Genomic DNA, 13,948 nt, shown 5'->3' on the forward strand with positions numbered 1-13,948 from the left:
GATATGTTTAACAAACATAAGACAGGAATCAGAGGGAAAGGAGCCGTTTTTGAGCTCTGCTACTAAAAAAAAAACTGCTTTTTTAACGCATGACGTCCAAACGCGTCAATTACGCCATGGGGAGCAGCTTTCCGAATCCTTCCTGCCCAATCCGCGGTAGTAAGTTTTGTAGTTGGTTGAGCGGATGTGTTTAGTGAGCTGGATTCGGTAGATTTACATTGCATGTCACCATTTTAATGTCACAACTCAACCTGTCAGTGTCAGACATCGAGTCCACAGTTCCCTAACAGGAAAGAGGACCGGAGCTAGCCGGGTCCTGGGTGCGTTGTGCGAGTGGCATCCACCTCCTGCAGCACATACCTCCACAGCTAAGCCACATACACAACTTTTACAGGGAAACCATATTACATCTCCGCTCCCCCCTTCGCTCCCCTCTCTCCCCTCCGTAACACACACCGTAAGACTAGCATGAGCTGCATTAGGTACTGAGATACGGCGGATACTTGCGGGCATTGTTCTTTTTTATGGACACATCAACCAGTCTCCAGTAACGGTACTAATTTATCAATACACTTAGTAATAGCTGATATAAGTGATAGCTAACTTCAATGTTGTGATGGACCGGACGTAGCTACAGCTCAGGCCCGGTTCCCAGAACAAATGACCTCAGGGGCATCTGAGATTAGAGAGGTGCAGTGGTAAAGTGCAGTTGGGAGTGGACCGTAAACACCCTCTAGGGCAGGGTGCCCATAACGTCCGACGCAAAGGGAGTGGGGAGATCGCATGGCATGAAAAGGGAAGTCTGTTTTTTTTAAGTTAGCCTACACCATCCCTTACGAAGGCCAATTTGCCACTTGAATGACGTAAGGTAAACCAGTCTGACTTATATTGTGCCATATGGGTCATGCAGGTAGCGCCTGATTTGCACTTCAGATGAGAGGGGGCCTCACCACTATTAATCGCGAAGCGGCCGCAATAGTGGAAGGCGCACAACAGTTTGCCTCGTTTAGTCCACTAGCACCCCCGCGCACTCGCGAGCAGCAGATGGGATTTTTAAATATTGAAGTAAAAGCATCAATGTGGTGCACCTTTGAGAGCAAAAGAAGAAGATTATGCGATACACCTCAACAACCATATGAAACAGAACTGTAAACAGATTACTAGTTTTTATGGATATTTTGCAAGTCACTCCCCTTTTAAGACGAAATGTCACATGCATAGCAGAAGAGGCAGCTTTGTACAGAAATATCAGCCAATCCTCTGTGGAAACCATAGCTGAAATGAGCGCCTTTACCCACGGTATCAAGCGAGTTGGGTACTTTTTTTTAAAATACTGGGCGGCCTGTTGCCGGGTCCTCTGGACTAGGCGGCCGGCGAGGGTGCGGTGTTTGGGGCAACGAAGATGGTGCGCCGCGCCGCCGTCCGTGGGCGAGGCGGGCAAAGCCGCGAGCGTTGTCTCATTGTCGGGACGCTTCTTCTTCTCTTTCTTCTTCTTCTTCTTCTTTCTTCTTCTCTTCTTTTCTTCCTTCTTTTCTTCTTTTCTTACTATTATTATTATTGCTAAATTTTTATATTTTTCACTTTAAGAATTCTTTCTTTTTCACTTTTTTTTTGTTTTGTTTCACTTTTAATCCAAATGAGGGTGCAAGCACCCTTTGCACCCCCTAGAACGAGCCGTACGAGCTGTCGAGCAGCCGGTCACTCACCAAGACAGCTGCTCGTTCTCCCACTGGTTCCCCTCACACCCAAGCCATTTCTCGCCGATGGCCGTTATTCTCTATCTTGGCTGCTCCTGGCGCTGGACAGCCTAGCAGGCTCATAATAATATCATATGCCTTCCGAATAATATTTCAACCATTTCGTCGTGTCAAAACAGCATTGTGATCCATGTTACTCATACGTAGACCGGCCGCTCTCCCCCAGTTACTCACATGGGGCACGGGAGGCTTTGTTTCTGCGGAAGAAAAAGTCTTACAAAAACGCCCAGATGACACGAGTGTTATTTCCTGTGTAATCTTTTTAAAATCTAGTGATCATTTTCCTACACATATTCCACGGTTGTCTTAACCTGCAAGTTGCGCTTAAGGAATGCTGCGCAAGTTGGTAATCGCGTCAGAGGGCAAAAGGTAAAACATGTATACAGAATTATTCCCTGACAGCCCCTACTCATGTTGTCTAGTTGTCGGTACTGCGGACCCTCCATAAAGACAGAACCACCACTAGGTCCAAAGTAATGGTGGAGCATCGAAGGCACCAGAAGCCGTTGGTCAGTACAGTCCTTTGATAATGCTGAAGGGAAACGGAGGGAAAGACTTAACTCAGAAGCAATCCTTGCTGCTATTGTTACGTTGACTTATTCGAACATTAACGTAACAAGTTTGTGCACTGGAAAATCGTATGGGAATGTGGTTGGACCGACGGGCGCATAAACCGTAATTTGAAGATAATGTCTGATTATTTAGATTTACACATTTGTATTCAGACCACTCAAGGAATTTTTGAAAAACCGACTTCTTTTTTATGGCTTTGGCTGAAATGAAGATCTAGTTATCTCATAGTAAAAAAACTTAAACAGGGGTGTCCAAATGGTCCTCACTGAGTCCTCATACAGAACAATACGAAGGCTGGGTATATGGCCTCATATCGTTAAGTTAATAAGTAGCAAATCAAAATTAAGCAATAGCCACGACAGGCCGTGGTATATGCCATTAACACAGCGAAGGGGCGTGGTTCGCCCGACGCAAGCGGAGGGCGAAACCCCCTAGCGTGATATATGAGGCACTATCACGGCTGAGTGACATTGCTTATAAAACGGTTACCAAGTGTGCAATATGAAAGAAAAAAGCGCACTCTATTGTAAATAGTTTTTATTAGTAAATAGATGATTGTCAAATGCAAATAGCCCTCCGTTCCTTCTGCACAAAACATAGTGCAAGGGTGTGCGATGCAACAACACAACACAAGCCGAACCATATTAGAACAGAGAAGCGTTTGATCCATATTTGGCTGTTTATTACATTCAAGTGTATGGCGTTTATTGGTGCATCCACTGAAAACTGCCAGCATCAGACAGGCTACGTGGTCCAGCTTGTATATTTGAGTGTCGAGGCTGTTGCTTGTGGGCGAGAATTGCGCCACTTCACCGGTCCCCGAATTGGCTTCCAGTAGCCCTGAGAGAGCTTTCGCACTCTGTGGCCACTAACGGCATTAATTTCTCTGCTTGTCAAGACCCGCACAGAAAGCTTTGAATGGGTGGTACTGTTTCCAGTTGGTACGCCTTCACAGCCTCTGCAGTCGAGTTTTAGGTGCTTTTCTGAGATAGGCCACGCTCAACCACTCATCCATACTATAGAAGACCCCCCCGGAAGGTCGAAGTTATCTTAAATGTTTCCATTTTATGCTTTGTAAGTTTGTTTCGTAACGGAAGAAATTTAAATATATTTATAAAACTGACAAGTCAAATCAAGCAATCTGATTGGTCGATAGCGTTTTTGCAGACCTCTTTGATTACAGATTTGAAAACATCGTTGCTTGCTTTAAAAGTAGCACAATTCATTATGTTAAACCTTCAAAAGTATCTAGATATCCCTGCCCTAATGCCAAAGGAACTGCACACTGAATATGTTTTGCCGTTTGATGTCTATTACCAGACCGCTGCGTCAAAAAGGAGGGCTTCTGCCCCGTTACTTCTCCGCTGCTTTCTTGTTCCAGTATGAAAAGCAAACTGCATGCAGATTGCTTTTCAGCCCAACGGTATACTGTTTTTCTCAGACGCGGAGGGATACTGACTTGTTGTGAAAACTAACTTACAATTCTACCCGTGGTATACGCTCAGTATATCACGGCTAAGAACCAATCAGATTGCTTGATTTGACTTGTCCGTTTTATAAATGTAGGTAAATTATGCTTGATACATGAATATATTTTAATAAAATCTAAAATCTGGTTTCACTTTCTTTTTTTTTTTAACTACAATATAAGACAAGCACAAGCTTAAGGTGAGGTCCATATATTCCATTATACTTTTAGAATTTTTTGCAGGCCAATAAAAAATGGACAACGGGCTGCAATTTGCCCCTGGGCCATAGTTTGGACACCCGTGCTCTAAAGCATGCATTGTGTGAGAGTTTTACGGTAGTTTCAGACACGCCCACCGGCAAGCTTCAACGCACGCCGCCGTGTGGACACTGCGTTACGGCCCGTCCACACAGCGGCGTGCGTTGTCGCTTGCCGGCGGGCATGTCTGAAGCTAGACCAACAACCAATCACCTGAATCTCCCGCCCCGGACACACAAGTAGCGGTTTGATTGGCTAGAACTTGCACTGGCATATGATTCGATTGGCTGACGCTTCCGTCGAAGCTTCAAAAGTTAAACATTGCTCAACTTTTGCAGCGAGTAAAGCTACGCTTCGCTCCCACAATGCAGTTTGGCGAAGCGTGACGTCACCCCATTCAAAGTGAATGGGCTGAAGCGTTGAAGCTTTAACGCAAGCCGCTGTGTGGACGGGCCGTTATAGCTGTCAAAAGACGAGAGCAGCGCTACGTCCCTGCATGGCAAAATAAAGGCCCCACCCAATTTCCAGTGAAAACAAAGAATACCTCCATCGTAAATAAAGTTTCATCATGTCTGAAAGCTGCCGTGCAGAGTATTGCATGTTAAACAACAAACATTATCTTTAACTTAGAAAAAAGTACAGTAAAAGGAGAGATCTGTGTTTTCAGGCCATACAAAGAGAGGACTTACACTGTAAACAATGAGACCCGGTCATCAATACTGTACGTTTATGGGAAACTCTTCATCACAGCTAAATGATGATGCTAATGCAGTTATATAGTGAATGCAGTTTTATATGTATCAGATATCCCAATTGTCTACCAATCATGTTCCGTCCATCACCTTGTGCGTAGATTTTGAATTAATTCAAAATGTAAACAGCAAGTATACAAGTGACATTGTTATTAGCCTGTTCACCTAGAAGAAATATTTCAACCAAGAGAAATAATTTAAATTTAAAGTATTACTAACCTCTTCCTTTAACTATTCCGTAGTCTATGGTAATATTCTTCACATACGTTGTGCCTTTTCGCGTCAGGATGCAGCTGTAGCTTGTGGTTTTATTGATGTACAGCACACGATGATCTGGGAGAACAGGCTTGCAGTCGGTTGATGTGTTAGCCTTCAGGAACTCAACCGATGCCGTAAATGTACAGGCAAACGTTGGAGAGTGTTCACAATCTGGATAAGAGCAGTCCAACCTTAAATAGATCAAAATGTTGTGGCATACTTTAATTGTTGTCAAAACATACAACAAATGCATAGAAAATAATGGCAATGAATGCGAGAACTCTGTGTTATTAATGAGTAGACTGGATGCTTGAACCTGAGGCTTTTGTTCTTGTCGATGCAGGCGGTAATAGTGCCGAAATCTCCATCCTTTTTGTTCAAAGTTGAACCTGCAATCATAGACAGGATGTTTGTATAACACGTACAATATAAATGATTTAAGATGCTCCTTAGCCTTATATACCCAATTTCAGTACTTTAGCACTACATTGTGAGAGTCTAAAGAAGGTTGAAGTGAAAGTTAATAGACATTTACGAGTTGAAGAACTAGTTGAACCAACTGTTCAGCAAATCCAATACACCAGCAGCTAAAATGGTTATAAATGGTACATTTTGTGTACATTATTATCCTGATTTTATTGTAATCCAAATTATGCAATGTTTTGCACAATTTTCTCTAAAATCTCACGTTTCTGTATTTGGATTTGGATTCTTGTTAAAGTCAGGAATTATTGTGGATTAGCAGCTTGGTCACTTAAGAAGTGGCATTTTAGGAGATCGTTTGCTTTCTTTCTAAGAATTGATAAAAAGGTTGATACCACTCTCGGGTCTGTGCCTTAAGTATTGAACTACAACCAGGTGGTAATTAGCCTAGCTTAGCATAAAGACTGAAAAGGGGCAAACAGCTAACCCAGTACTTCTCGTAAATACACCGACACATACCTACAAACATTGCAAATAACAGTAATAGTTACAAGTTAACATATAATAACAACATATATATCATATTTTACCACACATTTTACTGTATCAATGTCACTCTCACATGTAGTAAACAATCAAAATGCAAATTATTAAGCTTTACATTTCATCAAATTGTAATTCTGAAGTTTTGACTGAGCCATGCGTCTAATCCTAATGCACTCCTACTATATGAACTTGTCAAACTCACAATTGTTTTTTTTTTTAAAGAAGGTATTTATTATTACTATTCTTCATTCTTGGCGAACCTGGCACCTACTTTAAAAAAAAATATGCAATTATTCTGCCTACAGTTCGCCCAGAGATTTGGGTATGTAATGCTCATCTCGGCCAATGTTAATGTTAACTTGAACCGCTGGCCATTAGCACGTCAGGGTAGCAGGAGGCTGGCAAACTCACTAACTTTCTTAATCCCCACATTCAGATTTGTTTTTCTTTTTAAAACTTGTAATCTCAAGCCGAACCAACGCTGACTCAAGTGACATAAACTGAGGCGATTTATCGGTCTTTACACAGCTGCCTCAAGAGCCAAAAAAGGCTTTACACAAACGTACAACATTTGTAATCGCACACCCCAATATCGGTGAACATACTTTCATATGTGAAATTGGTGGAGTTCCCCTTTAAGCTCCCAATGTTGCTCAGTACTTAATGCACACACATGAAGGTGGTGTCATTATTTAGATTATAGCATTAATGATCTAAAATGTAGAATTCATACTGTAAATGATGTAACATCACACAGCAGAACCTTTATTATATCATAACTGGAATACATTATGTTATGGCAAATTACCATTTTGATCAAATGCTCTTTGATGGATGACAAACAAACAACATCAACAGAAAAAAACACAAGCAAAACAGAAACAACTCAACAGTGTAACAGTGATGTAATCCAATATCTCAAATCCGATTAGGGCTGGTTCTGCTGATTGATAAACTCGTTACACATGCAGCAGTGACCATTAAAATGTTATTAGTGTCTTCCTGATTCTCAAAGCTAGGAAATCAACCGCTTACAGCTGCTCACATCCACCAGTATAATCTTACATCAGGCATTAGGATACGTCTAAATAGATCCTTTAAATACTTAATTCTGATATTAGTTTAAAATAAAATAATTTTTTTAAGTGAGCTTACCTATAAAGAGGAAGAGCAGAAACACATAGGTGTGCATTTTTCCTGATCCAACTATGACACTTGACACAAACAAAACATTGTACAGTCATTAAGGAGAGAAGACAGAAATCCATAAATTAATAGACTACACGTTACACTTTAAAATTGTAATGGAAGTGATAATTCCATTACAATAATGCATGTCTTTTCATTCCGACAAGAGCAACACATAGCCTTGCCTATGTGCTATCTATCCACATAAATACTTCCTTGAATATAAATAAAGTGTAAATGACACAATTACAGGCAAGCAATGTTTATTTTTATCATCCCTTTTGACCTTGCCTGCCCCAAGTAGTACAAAATACCTTTTTAAATCTTGTTAATACCATTAAATAAGATCAAGCATTAGACTTGAATTTCGCTTTTATTGGAGCAGTGACCCATTCCCAACCCTAATATCATGCTGTAATGTGTAAATAAACTTCAACTTAACACAATCATAAGACAACAGTTGCTGTTCCATAAGGTCTCAAATGATTCTACAATATTTAAAAAATCTTTGTGAAGGTTTTTTTAATCTCTTACCGTTGAGTTGTGTTTTGCTCTTTTCTCCTCTGTGACTTGCAACAGTGCATGGCAGAAATGATAGAATCAACATGATGAACTGGGCAGGGCATGATTCGGAAGCTGCTGGGGTGGAGTCGGGAGGGAAGGTTGGATGGAAGACAGTCTTAACCCTTAGATGCACGAGTGACTGGACCCTACACTCTTCCATAAGTGGGTCAAAAAGGACCCGTATTAGAATAATACGTATGTGTTTTTATGCCATAGTTCACACTAGAAATATTGTACATTTCATTTTTCACCATTTATAATTGTAGACATTTTTTTAACATTTTGAAAAAAAAACATAATTCCATAGAGAATGCACATGGGTCATTTTTGACCCACTCACATACAAAAACTAAAATTTCTTAAAATTTAAAATTTAAATTTAAATGGCATGATATCCAAAACATGTTTTTTGAGGAATAGCTGGAACATGAAATGATAAAAAAAATGTAATTACAAAGATACTCTAAGAAAACCGCCTCACCGGGTCCAAAAAGACTCACTTATGCATCGCAGGGTTAAAGTGGTGCCGTACTGTGCAGTACATATTGTTGCTGGCTGAGTTCTATGGGTGATTGCTGATTACAAATGTATATGTTACTTATTTTTGCACTTTGTTACTTGGCAAACTTTGAGCACTTCAGTTACATCCAAATGTCGGCAGAGTATAAGGTCCAATGAACCCCTCTGATAATTTGTATTAACATACAATATTTTTGTGATAAATAAACTTATACTGGGAAACATTTAGATCAAAACATTGTCATCAACTTATTATCAAAACTATATTTTGGAAGGCGGAAGCAAGTTATTAAACAAAGAACTAGCATGGGCCTCTTTTTTTTTTTTTTAAACAATCAGTCAGTTTGTATCTCCCATGTGACTATCTTTTCTGCTACTGCTTTAACAACTGGTTTATTTATTGTTCTACTGATTCAACAGTGACATGTGCAAGTTGTATGTATTTGCTCTTCCGAATTACATGTTTAGGATCTGCTTTTTTAAACAATAACAATATACTCCTAAGCTGTACTTGTCTCACCACATTATTTGAAAACTCTATGAATTCACAATATCTGGATAACAATCTTTGCTCTGTCCGTTGCTCATGCAACTGCATGTTTTTTCAACATTGTAAGTGGAAATGAGTGTGTTCCAGTCATTAGTGCATTAGGACTAATGGATATGAGTTATATTATGGTTTCATTTCCAGGATCTCAGTCCCCAAAGAGAAATAATAAAACAGCCACGCCTAGGATAGAGATTCTAGACTGTGAGAAAAAGCTTATCTGTAATGTTGTGGTGCTGCCCTTGTGTTCTCTTATACAAAAAGACCCTCAAAACTTCAGGTTATATATTCAAGGGATAGTGTCATGCCCTGGCTCAAGGACGGACAAAAAAAGGAGACCACACATGATTCATTTCCAATTAAAGTACATTTATTTAAAGAAACTAAGTTAATTATGAAGTCAGTTAATCAGTAATGTGTGTAGTGTGTGGGTGTGTGAACATGCATCAGTATATAAAGCAAAGACAACCAAACCAAGGTCCAGTAGAGCCAAGCAACCCAAGAGGAGAGAGAGAGACTGACTGCTCAGGCACCCATACTTGTAGCTGAGCAGTCAACCTAAATCAGGTGCCATCAATCTCTCCTGATTGGGGGAGTGGCTAACCGGGGAATTGGGTCTAAGGCCTAGGGGCCGTCACAAATGTTAGTGGAAGGAATTTGGTAGTGTTCAAGAGAGGCTCTGCAACACATTACTCTGCAGCTCAGATCTGCTCTGCATGGAGGAAGGGTTTCAAAATGATCCGTGACTGCAACTCAATATAACCAAATGAATTGTATCAAAAGCAATAAAGATAACTGCAATGACTTACTCAGGTTGCTCTCTCGTTGGAGTTCATTTGTATAATAATCTGAAACTGAATAAAGTAGAGCTGTTTGGAAGGAGGGAAACCAATCAAATGCTGTATGCTTATTTGTTCTATAGCGATGTAAACAACAACAAAAACAGGGGTACTTAACAATAGGCCCATCTAAAAATATGGGAATGTGTGTGTTTCAGGCCGCTGCTGTTCCAGAGCAGCGAGCTGATCTCTAGCAGCCTGGCTGTGGGGGAGCTGTTCCCCTGCAGCACCCTGCTGCACTTCTTCTTCACCAGAGCCCCCCCCGAGCTCAAGTCTCCTCACCAGGTCTACACACACACACTTTTGTTTTACTTGTGAGAACTCTTATTCCTTACAGACTGTACCTACAGCAAAGCTAACCCGAACCTTAAACCAGGCCTAACCCGCCGACCAATATCTGACCAATTGTCCTCACAATGCTTTTGGTGTACATCTATACTTAAAGCAGTGTGTTCCCCCCCCCCCACACAGAGAGCCGAGTGGTCTGTGGCGCGGTATTCCCAGTGGCTGGACGATCACCCCTCTGAGCGGGACCGGCTCTCCCTCATCAGGTCTGTTCTCATTCTCTTACCCTTTACAGTGAGCATGCTGCATGGTTTAACAATCATAACCCTATAAAACATTCCAATTGTGGAATAACATCCATCATTTGAATAACTTGCAGGATCAAGTGCAAACTGGGACTGACTTAACAACACTGTTTGTATCAGAAACCATTGTGTGGAATCTAATAATAGTATAACACTACTGAAATAAGTGTTGCAACAGAGCCAGCTCGACATCATAATGGCCTGTATATAACCAACATAAACATAACATTCAAACAAGTGATGAATCATTGCTGTGATTTTCCTTTGGGAGAAGAGTCATTTTGCAAAATGAAACTTAATTTCATTTCAGTTATGCAATACACACCTCTGCATATTCACATTAAAGACAGCAGCAGTGCAGTGTTGGTGAGTGGCAGTCATCTGATGCATGTTGTGTTGAAGCGGTATCAACAGTTCAGATCTGGTGCATTACATACTTCAGACATTTGAAATGGTATCTTATAATTCCTCATATATTCACTCAAGTTTAAAAGGGTGCTTCCCGATGGTCAACAAGATAAGTGAACGTCACACTGCTAATAATCACCAGCTGTAACTGTGCTCTCCTGCAGGGGCGCTCTGGAGGCCTACGTGCAGGCGGTAAGGGCCCGGCAGGGGAAGGAGTTTGCTCCCATCTATCCCATCATGCTCCAGCTGCTCCAGAGAGGCAGCAGTGTCTGAGTGGGGGTTCCCGAGCTACTTCTGCAGCATGTTTGTGGATTGGGTTTAGTGCTGTACATAATGCTTCCTTTGCTCTTTAGAACTGTAGCAGCTGAAACAGGGATCTTTCTTACTTGGAATATGATCACTGAATGAAGGGACACATGCATATTTACTACAGGCACTCCATATTGAACCAAACATTTACCTGGATAACCTGAGTGACCAAAGTCTTAACTACAATCATGACACTTAGTATAAAATCTGCTAACAAACTAGTTGAAATACAAATGTTGACTGTTATTTCCCAGGTTGTGTATGGAAAGCTGAACCATATGATCCTCACACTGTCATGTCTTTAATATACAGACCCATGTGATCAGAGGTTGTGTGCTGTTCTTGAATGACTTGAGAATAAATGGGGAGATGTTTGAAGGGTTTTTATTTGTACAGTACTTCATTAGAAGCAGGGATGATCTCACACACACAGTATGACAGCACACACAGGGGGCTCACACAGGCCACTTCCACTGGTTGGTGGGGGGTTCCTCTATCAGCGGCTCCCAGGGTTTCCACTCAGACATCTTCCTTGCCAGAGACAGCTCACACTCAGCCTGCACACAGGACGCACAGCCACTTCAGATATAATGCTTTCAGGAAATACATTTACACAAATTCCATTTTTTGCTAAGGGAGATGAAAAGACTCTGGGAGGTTTGAACTTATCAGGCAAGAGGCGCTATCTTTAGTATCCAACTGTGTTGAACCACCAGGCAACAGAAATACATTTCATCCCATGAAGAGATCAGTGAACAGGGGATTTGTATCGGGCCAGACCAAGTCCCTCATGGGGAGAGACGTTTGGTGTCTCCCTGCTGCAGCACTAAGTGAACAATGTGTGAAGGCACTTATCAGGGACCTACCTGGAAAATAACCTCTTCAATCTGCCCACAGTTGATCTTATTCTCCAGCTTATCAACATCCGGCTCCTGAGAACAGAGACACAGTCATGAAACACACACCATACACACTCCAACCCAATCCTGACGCTACAGTGCTCAAAGACATTTCAAAATCACTACAATCATTTTGCCAATAAGAAAATAACACCAGCATGCTTATTGGCTCTCAGTAAATGCTAGATGGGGTATGTATTTCTTCTCTCGGGTTTGTTCATATTTTTCAAAACAAGGATTTGTTTCCATGACACAAAAGGGAATTCATAATACGAAAATAGAAAATACTTTGGGAACCGGACAAATTATTCTAAACATCGATATCGACTGAGAAATGTGCACCAGCGCCTCCCTGGTATATATTAATATTCTTTTGTTGGACCTGAGTTCAGCTCCACACAAGACCTCTAGACCCGCTGTAGTACATATGCCGGGCCTGTAAGTGGCGCTTTGCTTCCCCCACAAAATACACCGAAAGCAGTGAAGAAGAACCCCCGAGCATGGTTGCCTGGTTGCCCTTCTTTTTATTCTCCGCGGTGGATTTAGCAACATGTAGTTCTCCATGTCCACTTGTTACTGATGGTTGTGGTAGAGGAGCTGTAGATTTTGCACTAAAGGATCTCCTCACTCACTGATTGGACGTGGTTGAACCTCTCGCCCACCAGCTGCTCGGTGTACTTCCTATAGGCGGCGTCCTGCGGCATGGTCTGCAGGGACGCCAGGATCTTGGAGTAGAGACTCCTCAGACGCTGAGACAGAGCGGGGGGTCAGTGGAGGTAATACACATGGAATAAAAGTGATGGCTGCGGAACGTCATGTAATCACAGATAGATGTGAGGACACGGTGCTCACCTCATGAGGATTGTGGGACACAGCCAGGCCCACTAGGCCGGTCGTCTGGAAGAGAGGAGGAGACCAACGGTTACATTTTTTAAAATGTGAATAATGTTTTATTTATTTTTTTTATAAATGGTCTTTCAATCTCATTATCGCGCCCTAACAGACAGTCGGCTTACTACTACAAAAGCTGCGAATCAATCATTGATATATCATTCACAATACTCACCAGAATATCAGCAGTATAGTGATTTCACTAATCAATGTTTCAACAGAACAATGTTTTCAAAGTGAAATGAAAAGGGGAAAAAGAGTTAGGCCTAATGTTGATGACTTGCATTCAGATGTATAGTACTAGGCCTTACTAGGCCTTACAGGTGTGTAGTACTAGGCCATATCGATGTATAGTACTAGGCCTTACATATGTATAGTACTAGGCCAGGCCTTACAGTAAAATCCAGACGGGACAGGCCCTCAGCAACAACATATTATACTTATATCATCTCATAATATTAGGTCTACCTGCAGTTCCTGCTATGACTAATCCAGCATTAAGTTCATCGACATGTTTCACATGCTGTGAGGAACCAGCAGGACCTCATCATATTGACAAACTACAATGCAACTTTATTTCATTCTGTTGCTACTACTAATGCACCTTTACAACTTAAACCATTGAAATGGATAGTCCATTTATAATAATTGTATGCTTATCTTAAAGATGCACGAGTGACTGGACCCTACACTCTTCCATAAGTGGGTCAAAAAGGACCTGTATTAGAATAATGTGTTTTTATGCAATTTGTCATTTTGGTTAAGAAAAATCACTTGTATATCGTATATTTTGGTTCACACTAGAAATATTTTTTATATTTAATTTTTCACTATTTATAATTTGACATTTTGATGAACATTTAGAAAAAAAACGAAATCCCATAGAAAATGCATGCGGGTCCTTTTTGACCCACTTATGGAAGCTTGGGGTGGAAATACAAAAACTACAATTTCTTAAAATTAAAATTTAAAATTTGAATGGCATGATATCCAAAACATGTTTTTTGAGGAATAGCTGGAATATGAAATGATAAAAAAATGTAATTACAAAGATACTCCAAGAAAACCACCTCACCGGGTCTAAAAAAGACCCACTTATGCATCTAAGGGTTACATTGCTCAACATCTGACAGATATTCTACTTTCAAAACACAGTATA

The 13,948-nt window shown here is 41.0% G+C and overlaps 2 protein-coding genes across 2 annotated transcripts in view; one reads left to right on the forward strand and one right to left on the reverse strand.

Annotated features, from left to right (window-relative positions):
- LOC104950849 (conserved oligomeric Golgi complex subunit 5-like) overlaps nt 1-11,377 on the forward strand; it is a 16,716-nt gene extending 5,339 nt beyond the window's left edge. Inside the window, exons 2-4 of the mRNA XM_010777424.1 lie at nt 9,851-9,977; nt 10,164-10,243; nt 10,855-11,377. Of these exons, the coding sequence (XP_010775726.1) occupies nt 9,851-9,977; nt 10,164-10,243; nt 10,855-10,963 (316 nt within the window). The 3' untranslated portion in view covers nt 10,964-11,377. The remainder of the gene's footprint in view (nt 1-9,850; nt 9,978-10,163; nt 10,244-10,854) is intronic.
- ndufa5 (NADH:ubiquinone oxidoreductase subunit A5) overlaps nt 11,368-13,948 on the reverse strand; it is a 3,344-nt gene continuing 763 nt past the window's right edge. Inside the window, exons 2-5 of the mRNA XM_010777423.1 lie at nt 12,751-12,795; nt 12,531-12,647; nt 11,866-11,931; nt 11,368-11,556 (exon numbers count right to left, since the gene is read on the reverse strand). Of these exons, the coding sequence (XP_010775725.1) occupies nt 11,455-11,556; nt 11,866-11,931; nt 12,531-12,647; nt 12,751-12,795 (330 nt within the window). The 3' untranslated portion in view covers nt 11,368-11,454. The remainder of the gene's footprint in view (nt 11,557-11,865; nt 11,932-12,530; nt 12,648-12,750; nt 12,796-13,948) is intronic.

Source organism: Notothenia coriiceps, unplaced genomic scaffold (genome assembly GCF_000735185.1).
Source record: "Notothenia coriiceps isolate Sejong01 unplaced genomic scaffold, NC01 NC01_scaffold00018244, whole genome shotgun sequence".
NCBI lineage: Eukaryota > Metazoa > Chordata > Actinopteri > Perciformes > Nototheniidae > Notothenia > Notothenia coriiceps.